The sequence below is a fragment of the Helicoverpa zea genome, chromosome 22 (genome assembly GCF_022581195.2).
Source record: "Helicoverpa zea isolate HzStark_Cry1AcR chromosome 22, ilHelZeax1.1, whole genome shotgun sequence".
Classification (NCBI taxonomy): domain Eukaryota; kingdom Metazoa; phylum Arthropoda; class Insecta; order Lepidoptera; family Noctuidae; genus Helicoverpa; species Helicoverpa zea.
The window spans coordinates 5,687,266-5,710,763 of NC_061473.1; the positions used below are offsets into that span (position 1 = coordinate 5,687,266).

A 23,498-nucleotide genomic window follows, 5' to 3' on the forward strand; every position below is an offset into this window, starting at 1 on the left:
CACCGATAGTTATTATCCTTATTGTATCTTAAGGTTTAACTTTTAGTAGTGACCTCTCTTATCGAGCCGAGTGGTCGCTGAGTGCCAAAATTGTTCTTTGCATTAGTTGTTGCATATCTTCATGAAAGTGAAATTCATAAATCTTTAACATAAGCATTTGATTTCAATCGCTCGCTTTAATAACAATGATACTCGCTTGCTCTTGAGCTGAAATTATAGATCAAGTTCTACTACCACATAACAGATGGCGCTACTTAAAGGTACCTAGTAGATTAATTATTCTAAAGTAATAACTCTCGCAGACTCATCGCAGGCAGACATAAATATCAGACATATTATGTCCGTACTTATATCCGGTTTTATAATATCCGATATTAGGAGATTGGTTAACACAGAGGCTACTTTTTATATTTGCGGAAGTGGTTCTCTCGGGACTTCGGTGAAACCGATGGAAACTACTATCTGTATATCATATGACTAGCTACCTATGCAAAATCACGTGATAATTAAAACATTAATAGGCATGTCAAGGATATTCCACAGTACCTACAATATGTGGGCTAAATAAAATCATTATATAAGATATTGAAACACATTATCTAGACCCGGTCACAATATTATTACGTACCTACCTATATTTCTTTATCTTTGTGTCTAACCACCTACTACTTACTTAGAGTGAATAGGGCAAACATAGGCACTTAAAAGTAACCACAATACGAGATTGATTCAAGTGCTGTTAAAAACGTTATTGAACATGTTAATTAATTAAAACGTAATAATAAAAGTTAACTTGCTTGAGTACCTATTTCGAGAGAAGACATTTGCTTTCGTAGATTTGAATCTACTCCACTAAATACGAACGGTTACGATACATAGTAGGTTCGAAAATAGACCCTACCCCAGATAGACAATGTCATGACTGATTTATTAATTACTAGCTTTCCGCCCGCGGCTTCGCCCGCGTGGAATTCGGTTCACCCCTCCCGCTGTGGGTTAGCAGCGGTGAGGGAGTGTCAGACTCTTACTGACTAAAATCGTCGTGTTCCGTCCTAGGCCTTTTATATACCAGGGCCGCGGTACCTCTTTCGAACAACCCGCAGCCGCGGCTGGCCCTGGCGCTACTGGGCCCCACTGATTCCAAAACAGACTAATTCGCGGCGAACCTTAACACCACGATACAGAAAAGCACAACGCCATCTATCGAGCTATCGGGAAGCTCGCGATTGAACAATGAGCTACAGGTTAAAGCGCGAGATATCATTGCACTTCTTACGTATCTTAAAAAAAACAACGTCACCACGTTTTAAAAAGCTATCATTCCACTTCTTATGTATTTTAAAAACACATCGTTACCACGTTTTAAAAACACCCAGCGCCATCTATCGCATACCTCAAGAACGAAATAACTTAACTAATACTTATACCAATTAGTAATTCGTTGAATTATAGTTAATTCAGGATAAGTAGATGTAAAAAAAACAGTTAAGACGATAAAACAAATCGTACGTCATCCCTCGGGAATTCCTCATTTTCGAGGATTCATTATCGTATCATTTAGCTTCTAAATTTATATGTTCATATTCGTTTGCAATATATAAGTAGATGTAAAAAAAAACAGTTTAGACGATTAAACAAATTGTACATCATCCCTCGGGAATTCCTCATTTTCGGGGATTCATTATCGTATCATTTAGCTTCTAAATTTACATGTTTATATTCGTTTGCAATATATTACCTTGTTTTAAACGACACACAGCGCCATCTACAATCCATCCATCAAGCAAACAATATTTTTGTTTTCCCTCGGGAATATCTATTTTTTTCGGGATAAAAAGTACCCTATTATTTAATCCGGACTTCTAACTTTACGTCTGCAAAATTTCAAAGCAATCGGTTCAGTAGTTACGGCGTGAAAGCGGAACAAACAAACAAACAAACAAACAAACTCACTTTCCGATTTATAATATTAGTAAGGATAATAGGTACTTTTATTATTCATTAATAAAAACATTAAACATCTTAAAACAGTGTTACCTACTCAGCTGCATACGGTTAGACTGGAAGCCGACCCCAACATAGTTGGGAAAAGGCTAGGCAGATGATGATTCATCAATTAAATCAATGCAGCCGGTCATACTTAAAATTGTAGGCTCGTTAGCTATTTCTATAGGTGCGTAAGAGCATGTTTATATCAATTGTTTCCAAGTTCACGAGTATGTGAATTGCATGCGAAATAAATAGGTTTGTTTGTAAACTCAAAGGATAAAGGGCGAGTGATAATTCTGAGTCATAGATTCTTGTTTACCAGCTCGTAAGTAGGTATACCTAATAACTACGTATACGTATCTATAGGTAGGTCATTCTAATATGACAAAGAGGAAGCATTTTTTGTTCATAAATCCTAAGGCTTTGGAACTAGGTAGGTAGGTACTAAAAATTATTTAATTGTTGTAAGTATAGCTACTAGCGTGGTGATTAATGCTCAATCCTTCTCCATATGAGAGGAGGCCTGTGCCCAGCAGTGGGACGATAAACAAGGCTGTAACAGTAACAGTAAGTATAGCTACACTATTCCCGAGTACATAGGCTATAATCATGGGCGTGTTATAACAGGGGCCCGATTCTCCTAAGTTAATAATGTCAAAATCGAGTAGAAATCGAATCGCAATAGCAGTTTTAACCATATCGGGCATTCTGCTACTAATAAAAGACCAATCGCATTCGATTGACATTTGATTGGTGTGCGATTGGTCTGCTATTTTGGTGATTTTGGTCCATACGGTAGTTTGCTGTGCAATCATTTTGCAATCGTAAATCATTTGCAGACAAAATGATTCATTATTGAATGACAGAAAAGGATAAAAACATTTATTTCAAAGAAAAAATAGCGGAATGCCACATACACTTCAATCGTAATCGAGTCGGGATCGGATCTCAGTCGAATCGAGTCGAACGTGAATCGTATGACGCTTAAGTAAAATTAGGAGAATCGCGGCCCAGGAGGCCAGCATAGACCCCGTTCATATCCATGTTACCTACTTGTCCAAGAGAAAAAAAATACATTACATAATAACTTTTTATTTAAAGGTAACTTCGTTCGTGGCTATAAGCTTTTTAGGCAGAAGTTTCCTGGGACGTGGGTGAAACCGAGGGTACAGCTAGTCGCGGATATTTTTTATGAGGTCAAGATGAAAATGAGAAACGGTGGTGATGTTTTTGGCATAATGTTTAGCGAGAGTTTGGTGACACAGAACGTAATGGAATAGATTGGGAGAAATAATTGTGGTCTTTGTACCCTAAGACCTACAACGCAGACCGTGAAAGAACTTATATAAAAGGAACTAAGTAGGTACCTACTTAGTTTTTGTTCTTTCGTGCAGAAATAGGTACTTAGGTACCTACCTAAATTATACTTAAATGTAAAGCTCTTTCATTAGCCTAAACTTGACCTAAGAAAAAACCTTGACACTAAACGATTAGCAAATACAATTTGTTTTTCGAATCAGATAACTTTTTACACGTCACGCAGTGGCTACGCGCCTACTTTCATAATGCATCTTACATTGCTCGTCGACCTCGAAATTACTTCTTCAAAATACCAAGTAGGTGCGCAATGTATTGAGGTTTATCGGTGACTTCGGCCAATATGGCCGTAGACACATAATTTAATCAAGCATACATGCTAGCTCTGAGTATGTAACCAGTTTGTTGTGTCCATTTGGTGTGAGTGCACGTAAACTTAAAGATATTGCCAGACAGAAATATGGGTAAGTCACTCTATGGTGTAAATGTGTAGGTATATGTACACTATAATTCATATAATAATACAATAAAGAGAAAAATATTGATACTGAACCGTTTTGAAAAGTCTTTCTCTATTGGGAACATTTTCATCCAGGTAATATACCGTATCTGGACAATAGTTCCCACAGAAGCGAGTGCCTTTACCGCTAAAAACCGCTAGTATTGAATAAAATATTAGGAAAACTATTTGGATAAAAAAACTTATAATAGGTACTTACGTACTGTCACTGTGTCATCGCCGTTGCATTTCCTATGTTTCCCAATATCTTCGAAGCAAAATGTGTGACAGGGTTCGGCCTCTTCATAATGCACCTCGTTCGTGACCATTTTCGTTTTTTTTCTTCGGCTCAACACAACTTTTAATTCAATTTTGAATTTGCAGCATATTTGACCGTCGCTCTTTTTCCTTTAAATTTAAAAAAAAATATTCTTCCATCACAGCATTGCCAAATTTTTTTCTATAAATATTAGCTTTTTTGCCGAATTTTCTCCGAAATATTGCGAAAACTAAAGCCCACGTCTTCCAGACCACAATTCGTCACAAAAATCAGTTTGATCTGAGCAATCATTTGAAAATGAGAGGTTATCTTCAATTGGGCATTGTTTTAGCACAATCAATAGGTATTCCCAGTAATACCAATAGCATGTTTACACAAGCTATAAATCATAATCGTAAAACACGAATAGTTTTCTCACAGTTCGTCATACCGGTTGCGAAAAGGTCGAATAGGTTTAATACTCTTTGGCACCTACTCTTTTTGCGGTGTTAAAACAATTCTGCATTGTTTGCAATTATGACAATAGCTTATATCTCTGGGTTTGGCTCCTAGTCTGTACAGTTGAGTAATTAGACATCTTGCCTTTTACACCTGTTTGGGATTAAAGATTATTACCAAATCAAACATTATAGGTACCTAGGTACCTGTAGGATGTTTAAAAAAACCAAGTAAGTACCTAGGTACGTAAAACCTCTTTCTTGACGCAAGATATTTACGCTAGGAACTTTCCCAGCATAAAAGTCCCGCGAATCGTAGTCTGTTGGTACCTAAATATAACCTACTTGCCTTCTCTGTACCTACTTTCTTTGTACGGATGTTCGTTACTGGAGCTATAAAATAAATAGGTAGGTAACAAATGACCACGGCCCTAATGTAGTTATTTAGTTAACCAGTCGGGAAATCCAGATAGCAATGAGCTGATGTCCATTACTCCATTACCCACTTAAACATCATTGTCAATATTGGACAGTACTAGTATTTGCAGCGTTATTTTATTATGTTAAGAATTTGTGTTGGCTTGGACACTGTCCAAATACTGAGGTACTTTCCTGTTTATCGCGTAAGTATGGTGTGTTGACAGACTTGAAAAGAGATTTGTTAGAAAGTTTAAACCTTTTTTATGAGGTGGGAAATGACCTATCTCGCTTTACTATGGGTGTAGCACGAGAAAACTACTATAACCCACCTTTGTTCCTTCTAAAGCCCTTTATGTACCAGAGTCGTGATTACTCTGTTTCGAACTATGCTGCAGCCCCTTGGATCTAAGAGGAAACTTCCCCGAGGCAGTTCAGGCGTTAGTTTTCAGTTTTTAATAGATTGATTACTTCGCTGTTTTTTAAGCAATATACATTTACCTCATGCCCCCTCTCTCTTGTCTGTGGCTCTCGTATAAGCAATATACCGAACATAATTGAATAAAATATTAGTAAGTTGAATAAAAATAACCGTGCACGCAGATAAACAATGAAATAAATTGTGTGAGCGACCAGAAGCGTTTAATGTGATGGAGCCGAGGTAAATTGTGAACGTTAGTCACACATAATGTAACAAAACTCTAATTTACTTCAACGCATTACGGACGCATTAATTCTTACACATATTTGGATACTCGTTCCATGTTTCGATGTATTTTTGCCAAAGTACCCTTACCTACTTCCTCCAAATAGCTTTTGAACATTCGAAAAGAAAGGGACGGGCAAGAAAACTATGAGAGTTTTTTTGTTAGCTTCTATTTAGCTAAGTAGGTTATATGTATGTATAGTGTTCATAAATATAAGCTAGGGTATGATCTCCTAGCCTTAATCAGAAATAAAACGTCAATTCGTATCACAATAACTTCTTGTATTCACTTTTAAAACACAATTTAATATCAATCGTAAGAAAATATAGTTTATCAGTCCACGAAGGAAGCGCATGGGAAGCGCGCGCTCTAACTGTCAAAATCTCTTTTTAGTGTTGTCCTCACAGTAGAGGTAGTGTTGTCCGTATAAAACTAAAATGATTTAGTATACTTCGGTAAATATAGTATAGTTCCTTAATGTATGAAAAGAGAATATAACATACAGAACAACACAGGATAATATTAGTCTAACATTCGGCCATTCTGACCACTAAGTTTGTCCTCAAACTTCTCAAAGTCAAAGTCAAATCATTTATTTCATTTAGGCCTTTACAAGCACTTATGGACGTCAAAATTATAACTAAGTTTGATTCTAGTTGCCCATTCCAAAAGTAGCTTCCTATGGAGAAGAACGGGCAAGAAACTCCATGGTTACTCTTTTTAAAAATAATATAGTATTACAATTTGTATGTATTGATACATACAGTAAAAGCATGCGAAGATCATGTAGAATCGCAAAGACAAATGAGAGTAAAGTGACAATTAAAATGCTACATGGTGTTCACATTTACAAATTGGTTTATATTTTGGTACAAAGTTAAAGGTCAAAGTCAAGAGGTTATTCGCCAGCAAGAAGTCATGACTGTGCCACCTTTACAGAGCTGCGTTCCTAGGACTGCCTCGAGGCCTTCACTCTTACTGGAGCCATCCACGCCTTCCAGCCAATCTAAACTCACGACATCTGCATTTGACCCCTCACCGCAAAGCCAAGAGGATGTCCACCAACAAGGCTTCACGATCGTGCCAACCTTCCAGAGTCGTATCTTTAACTAGGACGGACTGCATCGTGGCCTTCACTCCAACTGGAGCCATCCACGCCTTCCAGCCAATCTCAACTCACGACATCTGCATTTGACCCCTCACCGCAAAGCCAAGAGGATGTCCACCAACAAGGCTTCACGATCGTGCCAACCTTCCAGAGTCGTATCTTTAACTAGGACGGACTGCATCGTGGCCTTCACTCCAACTGGAGCCATCCACGCCTTCCAGCCAATCTCAACTCACGACATCTGCATTTGACCCCTCACCGCAAAGCCAAGAGGATGTCCACCAACAAGGCTTCACGATCGTGCCAACCTTCCAGAGTCGTATCTTTAACTAGGACGGACTGCATCGTGGCCTTCACTCCAACTAGAGCCATCCACGCCTTCCAGCCAATCTCAACTCACGACATCTGCATTTGACCCCTCACCGCAAAGCCAAGAGGATGTCCACCAACAAGGCTTCACGATCGTGCCAACCTTCCAGAGTCGTATCTTTAACTAGGACGGACTGCATCGTGGCCTTCACTCCAACTGGAGCCATCCACGCCTTCCAGCCAATCTCAACTCACGACATCTGCATTTGACCCCTCACCGCAAAGCCAAGAGGATGTCCACCAACAAGGCTTCACGATCGTGCCAACCTTCCAGAGTCGTATCTTTAACTAGGACGGACTGCATCGTGGCCTTCACTCCAACTGGAGCCATCCACGCCTTCCAGCCAATCTCAACTCACGACATCTGCATTTGACCCCTCACCGCAAAGCCAAGAGGATGTCCACCAACAAGGCTTCACGATCGTGCCAACCTTCCAGAGTCGTATCTTTAACTAGGACGGACTGCATCGTGGCCTTCACTCCAACTGGAGCCATCCACGCCTTCCAGCCAATCTCAACTCACGACATCTGCATTTGACCCCTCACCGCAAAGCCAAGAGGATGTCCACCAACAAGGCTTCACGATCGTGCCAACCTTCCAGAGTCGTATCTTTAACTAGGACGGACTGCATCGTGGCCTTCACTCCAACTGGAGCCATCCACGCCTTCCAGCCAATCTCAACTCACGACATCTGCATTTGACCCCTCACCGCAAAGCCAAGAGGATGTCCACCAACAAGGCTTCACGATCGTGCCAACCTTCCAGAGTCGTATCTTTAACTAGGACGGACTGCATCGTGGCCTTCACTCCAACTGGAGCCATCCACGCCTTCCAGCCAATCTCAACTCACGACATCTGCATTTGACCCCTCACCGCAAAGCCAAGAGGATGTCCACCAACAAGGCTTCACGATCGTGCCAACCTTCCAGAGTCGTATCTTTAACTAGAACGGACTGCATCGTGGCCTTCACTCCAACTGGAGCCATCCACGCCTTCCAGCCAATCTCAACTCACGACATCTGCATTTGACCCCTCACCGCAAAGCCAAGAGGATGTCCACCAACAAGGCTTCACGATCGTGCCAACCTTCCAGAGTCGTATCTTTAACTAGGACTGCATCGTGGCCTTCACTCCAACTGGAGCCATCCACGCCTTCCAGCCATCTCTAACTATGACTGCATCGTGGCCTTCACTCCAACTGGAGCCATCCACGCCTTCCAGCCATGCTAACAAATCGTCAACAATATAATTGCATAAACTCTCACTACGATAAACAATTTCTGCGAATATTTTCATTTCATTTCATTTTGAATCCAAACTGTGACTTGTGTACATTGCCATTTTAACAAATTGGCAACCATATACTTGTACAAATTCTTACTACGGTAAACAACTTCACGTCTAGTATTTGGACTTGTATACTTTATCAAAACATTCAAGTTTAACAGAGTAAGTTAATCTTACTATCACTGTGACTGCAACGAGGAATTCACTCCTATTTGGAGCTATCTACGCCTTCTAGTCATGTTAACAAATTGACATCAAGATCCTTCTATCAAGTCTCTCGACTTATGTACCTTATCAATACATTCAAATTTAACCATGACAAGTCAACATCAACATATTGGCATCTATATACTTATATATTTTCCTATTTAAATAATCGACTTGTTTTATATCCAGTCTTTGGATTTATTTCTTTATAAATACATTCAAATTCAACCATTACAAGTAAACATCAACATATTGGCATCTATATACTTATATCATATCCTATTTCAATAATCAACTTTATTTATATCCAGTCTCTGGATCTATATTCTTTATAAATACATTCAAATTCAACCATTTCAAGTCAACATCAACATATTGGCATCTATATACTTATGTCATTTCCTATTTCAATAATCGACATGTTTTATATCCAGTCTCTGGATTTATTTCTTTATAAATACATTCAAATTCAACGATTACAAGTCAACATCAACATTTTGACATCAATATACTTTTATCATTCCCCATTAAATAAACAATTCTCTATATCCAGTCTCCGGACTTGTGTAGGTACCTTACCAATACATTCAAATTCAAGCAATACAAGTCAAAATCAACATATTGACATGAATTCATTTATATAGTTCCCCATCAAATAAACAATTCCTTATATCCAGTCTCGGTTCTTATCTTACACATACTTTATCAATACATTCAAATTTCAATATTACAAGTCAATATGAACATATCGACGACAACATACTTATATCATCAATCATTAAATAAAGAATCCTATGTATCCAGTCTCTGGATTTGTGTACCTCATTCAAATTCAAGCAGTACAAGTCAACATCACCATATTGGCATCAAAATACTTATATCATTTCTCATTTCAATAGAAAACTTCTATTATACAAAGTCTCTGAACTTATGTTCCTTATTAACACATTAAAATTTATCACTATCATAATTCAAAGTGCAAATCAGTATTTACACATTGCTTCTGCTTATATAATTCTCATTACAGTAAACAACTTCTTTCTATCCAGTACCTGGACTACTGTACATTAACAATACAATATACAATTTCTTAATATCCAGCCTTAGATTCATAAACTGCGTCACTACACTTGTATTGATCTTCAATACAATATACAATTGCTTAATATCCTGTCTTATTTTATATACTTCACAATTACACTTTATTGGCACAATATATACAATTTATTTTTTAAGGACTTAGTTTCGAAGAATTGAGAGCTATGATAAATATACACAGCTTTTTAAGTAGGTATGTGTCAATGAAGATCTCTATAAATATTGATTAATAATATTATCACAAGCGGCTCCTTACACAAAACCGTCCTTACACAATTCCTTCGTGTATTAAATTCAGAATCATAAATGACTCGTAATTGTCAATATCCTCAAACTGGACAATATACAAATCTCTCAATTTATTACATCTTCTATCTCTGACTACAATATATATGTATACATATTTTATCTCGTTTAGTATCCATTAATCATCAATATGATCAAAGTAGCTAATACAAATTCTTTAGTCAGTTTCTCTGCCCATCTCTTATTTATATTCGTTATCTCACAACTAGTACAATATATCTTGTCTATTCAATACTCAATTCTTTATTAGCATTCCAGTCGCTAGTTTTTAATAATTAACAACATAATAAAATGAGAAATGTACAAGTAATTACATTTTTCTCTGTCCATCTCTTATTTGTATTAGAGCAATGCCTATGGTTGAACTAAATCAATACATGTCTTCTATTATTATTATTTAACAACACAATCAAACTCAATCAGACCATACAATTGTTACAACATTACAATTGTTTCTGTTAATCCCTTATTGTAGTGGTTAAAATATATAAATACATAATATCCATTTTCTTCCTCGAGTCGTTTGTTTTCAGCAACAAACAATAGAACCAGCTAAAACAGTACATAGTGCATACCTTCCAACCTATGAACTTATCAAAAGTTTATTTATGTAGTCTTATTTCAATAATTCAACAATACAACCAAACTGAATTAGTATGAATCTTTCAATTCATTTCACATCTCAATACAGAGGCTCGTAAGAATTAATAACAGATAATCAAGGTAAAAATTGTACAAATCTTTAATTTATTCATTCAATTTTCTTCGTCTGGTATTGTTTTATTAATTAACAATTCATTAAAATCACTACACTTCTCAATTTAAGCTTTTCTTTTTAGTTAATACCATTTAATCAAATTATAACTCTACAAGTTGTAAAGCGTGAGTGGAAAAGCTTTCTGCTCCTTCGGAACTATATCCCTGATGAGGGATACGAAAGCAGAATTGAAGGTGGTGCCGTAGAAACAATTTTAATACAAACAAAGTGACAACAAAGTACCCCTGAGCCTAGTTTAACTCATGGTTCTTTATTTATGGTGCCTTAAAGTATTGCCTTCTTTAGCTGTGCCCTAACAGGGCCTATAATGGTACCTACTTAGTTTTAAGCCTCTTCAACATCTATTGTAACATTATGGAATGCAAATAAATATATATGAATATAAACATAACCAGATGTCATCATCTTTAAATATAAGTTCCAATCACCATATAAATTGTTCTTTATCAGTCAGTTTTTTTTTTCAATTAATGGTTCAAAACTAATAGATACTAAGCAATGCTCTTTCTTAGTTGTTGACTGTAAAACACTTGTGGTTGTACTTACTGACTTGTTAAAGATGTTGTTGACACCCCACTGAATTCACTCCTCTGATCCTCCACAATCTTGGTTCCTATTTTATAAGTGGTCAGAATAGACTCACAACATCAATCAAGAAAATCATCATAAACTGTACATGTAATTTTCTGTGAGAGAAGGTCTAACATACAATATGTGCTGAAATTTAGTCTCAGAATAAAATGTCTTACCTCCCAGGAAATTACAAGATTTCCTGTCATAAAGAGAGTATAGAGAGAAATGTTAACTCGTATCGTTACCATCCATAAAAGTTCAGGTTCAGTTTATTTATAATAATCTATATGTTTTACTGAGTGCCCTGGTATGCATTCAACTTTTTAATGGGCTAGGACAAATTACTTATTAATTGCCTAGTCTTTTATTCTTTAACTGTCTCACATACTTCTTTTTCAGTATGGTATAATGTATTCTGATGGTATAGCTCCTGTGTAGTATCAGACAATTTTATGTATAACTAATGTTGTTTTGTTCCAACTCAAACCTATCTCTTATTGACCCAATTGCCATATTCAATTATTAAGTTAATAATATATAGACTGCTTTCGATTCAGATTTCAAAGCCGAAATTTCTTTATTTTGTATTTATTTGATTCTAGTATACATATCTTTAAGCACTTCGGGTTATTTTTAATGGTTGAGAAAACTGGTCTCAGCATCAAGTGGTGGATTCCAAATTAAAATGAAATCTTTCAAAAAGAACATATCTGATCTGGCTACTCAGATTACTGACACTACTGAGTTATATTTTCTTCTGATTAATTGACACTACTGATTTATATTTATTTATTATGCTTCAGTCTGTAAAATCCTTTAAGTAAATAATATTTACTACAATTGCTGCATCTTTACTGTGATTAAACTATCCTTAATGTGTTACAGTCCTATAATGTACCTGTTAGCTGTAACATCATCCAACATTCAGATAGAATAAGCAGTTTAACTTTTTCTAGGTGAGGCAATTTACAGTTAATAATATGGAAAAGATCATTTAAAAAGATTACCATTTTTATAATTTTCACTTTAGATACTCTTTAAAATAATAACAAGCAATGATATTTGCTTGGAATGAAGTTTTACTTAACAATGATGTATGCTATTGGCAGTACCAAGATATTGGTAAAACATACTTACTGTCTGAAACATACTGGCTTGAAGCATTTAGTTTCATAGTTACTTTATTAATAAAAACCAGTTTAGTGTTTATAGTACTTTAAAGTATTTGATTATCCATTATTAATACCTGTTATCACCGCTTTGGATGTACATAGAATAGTCAAGAGCTGTGTCGCACGGTTTTTGTTGGTTGTCAATTAACCACTTTATTTTCTACCTCTATTTGTAAGTGATTATGATTATTTCAATTTTAATTATTGTAATATTGGCTTTATATCATGAATATCCTATTGTTATATCCTATTTACTTATTTTTATAGGTACTTCCTTTGTCTATTTCAGTAATGTATGTAAATAATGCATTAACACCAAATCGTTTGGCCATCATCCCCATGAACTATGCAATTAGCTTTACTTGCTTTATTTACTCTTTTCTCATGAATATTTTATGTATTCAATGTGTAGCAAAAATAACACCATACATAATTACTCAGGATATAAATGTTTACCTCAGAGTATCTGTCATGTTCCCAGCTGGTTTATGGATGTCTAATGAAATATATTGTTGTACATTTACTCACCTTAAAAATGTATGCATCAAATGGATCAATAGCAAACTCTGTTCACATCCATGTAAAACTGCACTTATGTGCTAAATTATATTTTGAATGGTACCCATTATGTACAACAAAATATCTATAACCTAGAGGAAACTCAGTACCGAAGCTCTGAAATGTCAGCTCAAATAGTTTTTAGTATATAGAGCTAAATGTTTCTGGTTTTATATTTGTATGCCATGACAAGTGGCAAACATGTTTTAAGCACATACCTTTAATAATTGTATTATCCTACATGCATGCACCTGCGTGTGTATGCATGTATACACATGTTTGGGCAATTAAATGATTGTTTTCTATTCCATGGATTAATTGGAATGAGAAAAAAAAATATTAATGCTTATACCTGATTGTCCAATGTCTCGGGTACCTGTTGCATCGCGGCGGAGAAGGTGTCTAATCGCCATCAGGCGTAGTGTGTGTCAAGCAGTAATCTACACACAAGAATCTTGTCTGGTCGTCGTCATTATAGGCTCCACAAGTTGTTGACCATGTCGCTTTGTTTTCCTTGAGTAGATAAGTCCTTGATACATTATTGCGGTTGAGCAATCAGTGCTGTGGTCATCTCGTCTTCGTTTAAGTGTTTCGTATAGTGTGGCGTGATCATTAATATTATTGTATTCGGAGCATTCGCGCCCCATTGGTAATTAGGCGTTTTCTGTTCTTCCCGCTTCTGATATAAGCTAGGGTATGATCTCCTAGCCTTAATCAGAAATAAAACGTCAATTCGTATCACAATAACTTCTTGTATTCACTTTTAAAACACAATTTAATATCAATCGTAAGAAAATATAGTTTATCAGTCCACGAAGGAAGCGCATGGGAAGCGCGCGCTCTAACTGTCAAAATCTCTTTTTAGTGTTGTCCTCACAGTAGAGGTAGTGTTGTCCGTATAAAACTAAAATGATTTAGTATACTTCGGTAAATATAGTATAGTTCCTTAATGTATGAAAAGAGAATATAACATACAGAACAACACAGGATAATATTAGTCTAACATAAATAATTCTGACTTATTTTGAACCCTTTGGCTCTACCTTTTTGGGATATCATCACAACAATTTACCATTGTCCGCTCCCAATTTCCGTCTGGAGCCAGTTGAGTTTCAGGGTCGCGGTTATTCTGTCGGAACCACAACTTTATTTGGAAACTAATTTAGGTCCTCATAAAACTAGGTTAATTAGTAAATATGTTGAGGTGGTCGTGCGAACTGTCGCCCTTGACTCACTAACATTTAACGCCTGATATTTATCGATAAATAACTATTTACATAATTTATATGAATCCTGATGACGGCTTGGCGTCTAGATTATAAAAGTTAATAGGTGCTTAAGAAAAGTCCGATGTAATAAGCGTATTAGATCAAGGTTTAATGTTTGTTGTCCCAATGATCGAATTCGTCACAATCCTCTTCCATCTTTCTCTATTCCAAAATTGACATGAACAAAACCAGATTTTGAAGTCGCTGACCTACCTTTTTAATTTCTTCCACTATACTTAGGTATTTTTAGGGTTCCGTACCTCGAAAGGAAAAAACGGAACCCTTATAGGATCACTTTGTTATCCGTCTGTCTGTCTGTCTGTCTGTCTGTCTGTCTGTCAAGACCCTTTATCTTAAGAACGCGTGGACATATCAAGCTGAAATTCATATGAAATACTCGGGTCTATTGTCCCTTTAGGCTGTGAAAATATCAAGCTTCTAAGCCAAGCTAATCAAAAGATACAACCGATTATGTCGATATTTTCAACAAATTCTCGACACTCGCAAAGGAATCAAAACCTACAGGGTACTTCCCGTAAACTTAGAATCTTGAAATTTGGCATGAAGCATTGTTATATAATGCAAATATAGGAAAAATTGCGAAAATCTCATTTTTTTTTGTTATATAATATAATAAAAATATTTTAATAAAATGAAACTTACTACCTTATTTCTCACGAACGAATAAAGGTACCAAATTGAAATTTATACCAAATACCTAGGTCTATTGTCCCTTTAAGCAATTAAAAAATCAAACTTCTAAGTTAACGCGATCAAAAGATACAGCAGTTTTACCGACACCTTAGACGAATTTCCGTCACACGCTAGGGAATCAAAACCTACAAGGTACTTCCCGTGAACTCAGAATCTTGAAATTCGGCACGAAGCAACGTTATATAGTACAGATAAAGGAAAAATTGCGAAAATGATAAATTTGAAGTTACATAAAATATTAAAATATTATTTTTGCTTACATGACATAAAATATTTTTTTAATAATTATAAACTTACTACCTACCCTTTTTCACATGAACGCGTAGAGATATTAAAGTTTTGAATAAAAAGTGAAATTCATATCAAACACTTCTTAAATATAATGGCCTCTAAACTGTGAAAAATTTTAAATCATTCAAAGGTCATTGGGCACCTTAGTATGAAAACCATACCCACGGCGGATACGAACGAAATATAGCACAGTATAATGATAAAGGCTCTGATTTACTATGGCATTAGTGGCATCAATGTGAACCATGGGAATCTAGAGAAAATCAGGTGTAAACATCAAATATTTTCCTCATTTCAATGGGGAATTTAAACGACCAAGTTTGACGGATTTGAGAAATCATTTTTTTGTAGTGAAAGAGTATACTCGCCGTTTATTTCCATTGTCATCAGGTCAGGATCTGATGATGGAAATCCTGAGAAATCGAGGGCAACTATAAGAAATTGTAGGCATGCATAGGATTAAAACTTGATTCTCAGATGTATGTCTGGTGATACTATCAAACAGTGAAGGTTTAGAGCTTATCTGATGATGGAGACGTGAGAAAGTCGAGAGAACTCTCTCCGTCTTACCACAAAAACTTTTAAACGTCAGTTTATGCCTTGTCCACGGAGGACAAAAGACTAGCGGAGATGCCCTAAAGCAGGTAGGTCACGCGCCTTCAGGTAGGTCAAATACGTCACGACTACGTCACGGCAGGCGTGGCTGGACACCGCCCATATACCGTCCTTCACATCAAACTGACATCTTGTCATAGTTGTATTATTACAACAATTTCAACAGATTTTATTTGTTACTCGATTAAAACGATTAAATGCGCTATCATTAATTGTAGAAATTGCTCAGGATCCAAAGTCAATCATACCGATAGGATAACATTTCACGTGTAGGTAATATTTTAGCTTTAAAACATATTTTTTGCTAGAGACATCTGTCGTCGAATAGCTGCATTTCTAGAACTTCTAAGTGAATTTGTATTATTTTCGTATCAATCTTTTATCAATGTATATTATTGGTATCAATTTTTTGCCTTAAAAATAGCTTAATTTTTCCTTGCATCGTACAAGCTTTTTTATTTACAAACCAAAATATATGATACCATGAAAATTTAAAATTATAAAAACACCATCTTTCGGTAAGTAGTCGACTTAATATTTGAAGTAAAATTGTGTTCATCAAGACAAAGAGACCCGTTACAAAATTAAATGCTACCAGGCATAGAAAATTCACTCACCCATTCTTTTAAAAGGTCGTATTTAAAATCATACCTCTATGTATTTTTTTTGTTTTATCTAAAAAAAAACATAAAGGTAAAAAGTACTTTTGTAAGAAGATTTCTCGATATATGTGAATATGAATTTCTATGTTAGGGTGGATGAACAAGGATTTTCCTGTCTATGTAGAAGGAATATTTTTCAGTTAAAAATTATAGGTAGGTACTGTGTTATATAAGATGAGACGAAAATTGGTGTAGATTTATTTATATTCATCATCAGCAATGTTTTACATAGGTATATCTCTCTTCCCGTACATACTTTTTGAATGTACCTTTACTCAGAGCAACATGCTACACACATAAAGTCTGCTATTTAGTGGATGCGCCGTTATTATATAGTTGTGAAAACTCTGATAAACACTGACCCTATAATTTTAATTCCCATTTTTCTTGGTGAATTTCATAACATGGCAACATTGAAAATAACAACAGTCATCATCAGCACGGTTCTAGAACAAATAGAACAAATTTTCGTGCTTGTGACGCCGTAGTGGCTAGTAGACGAACTAACACAATGACATAAGTTGATACTTAAATTACACAATGGGGGTATTTTAGACCGGTGGTGAATAAAAATGATTTTTAATCGAGTCTCCATTTATTGATTCCTAGTAGAATTATACCTACCTATTTCATTTTTGAGGGTGTAAAGAAATTGTTGTGGGGCAATTTTTTCGAAAAATAATACTTATATAAGTACAATTTTTCTATCTTTTTTATCTCTCTCTTTTTCTTCGTTCATTTCAAATGAATGCTTGTTCAAACTTTCCAATTCAATTACTATTTTTAAAGAATTAATAAGTTTGAGTATTTACTTTACTTTTTAGTATGTCACTAGTGGTCGATGTTAGTTTAGGGTTAGATTTTAATTATCCTATTCCACGCTAGATGGATTTACAAAAAATGGGCGGCTTCCCATAAAAGGCGTATAAGGGTGGAGCACGGGTGGAGACAGTAACGTTCCTCGTCCCCCGCTCACCCGAATTTTGGCGCGCTGCTTTGTTAGGAGATTTTACGTTAGGGCACCTCCGCTAGTCTTTAGTCCTCCGTGGCCTTGTCTAAAAAAATGTCAAATTATGACGTTGACATATGGTTCATTTTGCAGCCAAAATTTTTTTAGACAAGTGTAAAACAGGGGTTTAAGTTTTTGTAGTAAGGCCAGGTATGTTTTAGTTACGTCGTTTGGGCTTATAATATTCGTATTGACGAGAACTTTTCACAAAAGTTAAAAATAAAAACTTTTTACAAAAAAAAAACAACTTCTAAAACAACAAGAAAACTGTTTATATGCATCGGTCTAGATCTCGGTGGTTAAATAAATATAGATGCATCCTCTAGACACCGACTTCTAGACCGATGCACCTAACATCTTTTTAATTTCTTTCTTGCTTTTGTTTTCTTGTTGCTTTTTTATATGTTTGAAGTTGGATTTGTTTGTAAAATGCTACAAAATAAAATAATGCCGACTTTATAAAACAAAGAAAGGGACAGAATTACACTTTTGTCAAGGCTCTAGAAACGTAAAGCCAGCAGCCCCGAATCCTACTCTCTAGAAGTCGTTGTTACAATTCGACAGCTACAAGTCGTCAGGCGGTTTCGAAAAAAACCTGAAACTGGGGCTCTTTAGGTGATTAATCCCTCAAAAATAAAAGATCCCATTCCTGCAATGGCTGCTTTAACCCAAGTTAGTAGTGAATTCTCATCACCTAAAATAAAATAAGCTCCAACACAAGGTTACGTTATAAATTGTAAAGGAGTTCCCATAACTATATCTGATCTTAGCTGTCGATCCCACAATGGCAGTCAAACCTATCTTTGTGGAAAGTCTTCGCCAATACGAATAAAATAAGCCCAAACACGTGGTAGTTGCAACATACCGTTCGGGAGTTCCCTTGACTCTCTGTAGTCTCCATAATCAAATCAGCTCCAAACCTTCACTGTTTACCAGTACCCTCAAAAATACACTCACATGTCTGGTTATGACTCGATGCGTGCCTACAATATTCAAGAGTTGCCCTCGATTTCTCAGGGTTTCCAGATCCTCATCAGATCCTGGTCATCCGGATTGGCTTTAACAATAAAAACTAGCATTGCAACCTGTACAATCCTCTGAAACTGCTTGTCTTTTATATTTTTCAAACGATCCTGGACATTCGTCTCCATGGAATTTTAATAAAATATTTATATTCAAAGAAACGTCATACCATTCTCCACGATTTAAAACTACTTTGATTCATGTCCGCCACTTTTTACAAAGCGGGTCAGATATGCCCCATGACCTTTAAGACATAATTAGTTATTTTCAATCAGATTTCTGAATGATGACTATAAAATGTTGTATATAAATAACTTCAATAAAATAACTTTTACAAGGTACTGGCCTACTATTTTAGTTATATTATAAAATAAAAAATATTAACTATTTTGACTCTCACGAAATTACCATAACTATGATTGTTCTAAACTGAACGGTTGGCGCGAAACTCACTTTTTATCTATACAGCATTTGTACGGAACCCTCGGTGCGCGAGTCCGACTCGCACTTGGCCGGTTTTTTATTTTCTACAAGAGCTCTAATTAGCCTGCGCCAGTAGTTTAAACCGGACACACGACAAAGTGAATTCTATAGCTTTCCTTGACGAATGGGGCTAATCTAAAATCTAAAGAAATTAGATCCTGAGATTTACGCGTTCAAGGAAATGAACATGCAAACTCTTCAGCTTTATAATATAGTGTAGATATAGATAATTAAATTGCGGCATTGCAGGCGATTTACAAACAACCACGTGCAACGACAGAGCAGATGACGAAGCCTTATGTAGCCTAGCTAAGCTCTAACTAGCGGATAGCCACAACAGAACACATAACTAAGAATAATACAACAAGTTTTCCTGTTTTGCAATAACAACAAAGATAAATAGCAAGCCAGTAAATCACTTTTTGCCATTTATTGATTTAAACCGTAAAAGAGTCGGTAAATAATTGTTATGTCTTTGTTAGTTCAATATTATTCGCATACAGGTTTGGATCATGGTCATCAAGAAGTTTTTCAAAATATGAATGAGTAAGAAAGTGGTTTCGAAGCTCTGTTACGACAACTTTTAGCGAGCTAAATAATTTACAATTACAACTTCTCAGTAATTACTTATGATGTCTATATCACTCCTAATAAGGCTTAGGTACCCAAAAATTGTGATGATTGCGATCACAATAGGTATTATGGAATAATTCCAACTGGACAGATAAATAAATATAAACAAGAGAGCTCGTGTTTCAGTAACATCACTCGAGTTGAATGATCAAAGGTTAAGCAACGTTTAGCGCAGTCAGTCATTGGATGCGTAACCAACGTCATGACGAGTTTATTTGATCATCTTTGTTAGTCGTTAGAAGTAGTCAGAAGCCAGAAAGTCTGACAGCCAGTATATTACCGTACTATCAGATTACTCATTCAAATGGGTTAAGGAGGTCAGATAGGTTACAGTTACAGCCTTTTTTATCGTCCCACTGCTGGGCACAGGCCTCCTCTCTCACGGAGAAGGATTGAGCATTAATCACCACGCTTGCTCAATGCGGGTTGGTGATTTCAGACTATATAGTCCAGGTTTCCTCAAGATGTTTTCCTTCACCTTTTTATCAGCCATTGGTGTCTAAGATATACTTAGAAAGGTACTCCATGTAAAACACTGGTAGTCAGTAGGTACCATAAATAGGAGAAGGTAAGGCAGATGATGATGAGACAGATAATAACGTCAGTTTTATTTCTTTCAGGTTCCGCAACTATTCTCTTGTCAGTCGTGGCTGTGGTGCTGATGGTGGCTTATTCAGAAGCAGGTAAGATCTACTTACCTTCATACCTTTTAATGCATCTTTGAGATGCAGCTCATGTAATGAACGCTTCTACCTTTCCGCCTTTGGAAAGCATCCAAATCAAATCAATAATCATTTGTTCAAAATTGGCTGCAAAACAGCACTTTTCGAAAGTCAAAAAAAAATATTACAGACAGCGCCCAAAACGCCTACCCTTCACCACTTCCTATGTATTTTTGGTGGAAGAAGAAGTGGCGCAACAAACTCCCCAGCAATCAGATAGTCATTAGATTGTCCACGGACGTGAAACAAGGAGGATCCCACACATATGTACATTGTACTTACATGTACATTGTACATACAAGACACGCTTAAAACATAACCCCTGTTTCTTAACAGTTGGGTATGAAACTGCATTATTCATATTTATATTTAGCGCCGCTTGACATCACCTTCCCTCTGGGGTCAATTAAGTTAATTATTTAATCAGAGTATGTTATACCATTTATGGAGAACAACTATTAAATGATAAGATAAACGCTGAACGTTCCATAAACAGGTTTGTTGTATTTGCGTTATTTATTATTAGTCAGTTAGTAATGGAAACTAATCTTAATCCTAAAAAAAATCCGTTAAAACAATGAGCTCGTGTCAATTTGTAACAATTTGATAATTCATTGAGAGGGTGTATTGCATTAAGAAATAAGCAGATATTTATTGAGAGAGTGCATTTTATTTAGAAACAAGTAGATATTAATTTCATGCAATTTCTTACTTTTCTCTCTATCTACATCTTTCTTTATGACTTCTCCTTTTTTAATACCATATTAAGTACAATCCAAAATCTTTTTGCAAAATACCATAACGCCCTAAAAACAGATGAAAATTCAGTGTCCTAATTTATAACTATCATTCTCAATTCCAGCCGGAGACTGCCCCCTCCCTTCAAAGGTATACGGCTGCAGTCCCAAGTGCGTGCAGGACTACGAGTGCGGTAACGGCAAGGTGTGCTGCTCAAACGCCTGCAACGCCAAATCCTGCACCGTGCCCGCTGGCAACGGCCAGGGAACTGGCAGCTCTGGCAGCAAATATCAGTGTAAGTTGTTCTATAGATGATAAACTTATAGTCTGGTAAGGGAAAGGTGTGTTGCTCCAACGCCTGCACCTTGCCCGCTGGCAACGGACAGGGACCAATATCAGTGTAAGTTGTTACAAAGAGGATAGGAGATTGTAAAACTGAAGCAATAGTTTTTAAAATATAGCTGGAATAGGCTGACAAACGGTAAAACTGAAAACAGGCAAAATGTTTTTTTATTGCCCCACTGCAGGGCATGACACACTACATGCCTTGCAAGTCTAATTGTATAAAGAAGGAATGAGCGTTAATCACCACACTTGTTCTATGGAGATTGGCGATTTCAGACCCTCGGTGTCCTCGAGATGTTTTCCTTTACCTATACATACTTAGTCATTGGTGTCCAAGACTGTATGAAAACTAAACATATGACCTGCAGTCAAACCTGTACACTCGTATTTCTTTACCCAGATTTTCATTTATCGCTTTATATTTTCAGCGGGAACCGGTACTTACTGCGACAACGTGAAATGTAACTCCTTTGAAGTGTGCAAGATGGACCCCAAGACCAAACGTAACAAGTGCAGCAGACCCTAAGCTTAATATATACCTAAGTTTTTCCTTTTTAATCCTTTTGTATTCCATTAAACCTTTGTTTAAACCATTTAACCAAAATTGACTTTTCTTTTTTGAGGTTCTAAGTTTTTCCACTAGTTATTTATACATAGCAAAGATTTTATCTGAAACGAAGATTTGGAATGGCTGGTTGAATCTTTTGACATTGTAAAGCATGAAATTGTTGTCTTATTTAACTTTTGAAGTCGTTTGTGGAGTAAATAGCCTTGAAATAGCTTCCTTCCAACTCCTTTATGTGAAAGACCCTATATTATCAACTAGCTTCTGCCCGCGACTTCGTACGCGGATCCTGTCCCTTATGCCAGCGACTACGGGGTCAGCAAAATCAAAGATCTGAATAGTCGCAATAGACGTGACCATAGGGATAAAAGTAGTGATTCTAATTCATCCGCATTTAAGTTGTGTTTGGCAAAAATATTACGTAAAAAAACATTAAATAGATGACAAAGTCGTGGTGACTTAGTGGAATTCGTGGTGGTTTAGTGGGTAGAGAACCAATCTCTCAAGTATGAGCGTGCGTCTTTGATTCCAGGTCTGGCAAGTGCCTGCCAATGCAACTTTTCTAAGTTCGTATGTACTTTCTACGTATATTTTGGATACCAATGACCGTTATTTGGAGGGGATGTTAAACTGTAAGTTCCGACTGTCATTGAACATTCCATTCTTGGCAGTCGTTATGGGTAGTCAGAAGCCAGTAAGTCTTACCAAGGGGTGTTGGGTTGAGCGGGTAACCGGGTTGTGGAGGTCAGATAGGCAGTCGCTCCTTGTAAAACTCTGGTACTCAGTTGCATCGTGACTGGAAGTCGACCTTAACATAATTGGGACAAAGGCTTTTGAGATAATAACGACAATAATAATGAGATATAGGTACCGCAGGGCATCTGAGGCTGATGACGGGGAGTAGCGACCCCGCGGGGCTATATATACTGAGTTCTCCAGGGAGTGTATACTGTCCCCCATCTCCGGCCGGTCGGAGTGAACCATGACGGGGATAGGTCTCACGCCTCTGGCTTGGCTTGGCCGTCCAGAGTGGAGTTGCTAGAGCAGGATTAGTAGCCCTGCTCGGAGGGTAGGTGCCTCATGGTAAGCACAGGGAGCGCGTAATCTGCGTTTAAAGTCCGCCGAGGTATCCTCACCCTTCAGCTGCTCATGTCCCTGTTGCCCTCTTGTTGCTATTCAGTGACTGGTTCCCGGGGGCCCAGTAAGTATTTAGGTGGCGAGTCTCCACCTGCCGTTTTTACATGTACCTAATACATTGTCATCCACTAACATCCCATCACAATAGCCCAAGTAGTTTTCCTCCATAGTTAGCAATAGTTTAGCACAG

General features: G+C 36.7%; 1 protein-coding gene across 2 annotated transcripts; it reads left to right on the top strand.

The window, feature by feature from the left end:
* The first annotated feature begins 229 nt into the window (after positions 1-229).
* Positions 230-22,204, top strand: LOC124641237. Of its 2 annotated transcripts, none has more exons than XM_047179274.1 (4): positions 230-260; positions 20,422-20,484; positions 21,386-21,556; positions 22,035-22,204. In XM_047179274.1, exons 1-4 carry the CDS (start codon positions 245-247, stop codon positions 22,130-22,132), a joined length of 348 nt encoding a protein of 115 aa, XP_047035230.1. In that variant the 5' UTR covers positions 230-244; the 3' UTR covers positions 22,133-22,204. The 2 variants fall into 2 exon arrangements, with proteins under 2 accessions (XP_047035230.1, XP_047035231.1); XM_047179275.1 differs by lacking the exon at positions 230-260 and adding an exon at positions 3,662-3,770.
* Positions 22,205-23,498: the final 1,294 nt, after the last annotated feature.

Coding starts and splice junctions, on each gene's coding strand:
- LOC124641237 (XM_047179274.1), top strand. Junction 20,485..21,385: donor GGTGGCTTATTCAGAAGCAG/GTAAGATCTACT, acceptor TCTCAATTCCAG/CCGGAGACTGCCCCCTCCCT. Junction 21,557..22,034: donor CTCTGGCAGCAAATATCAGT/GTAAGTTGTTCT, acceptor TTATATTTTCAG/CGGGAACCGGTACTTACTGC.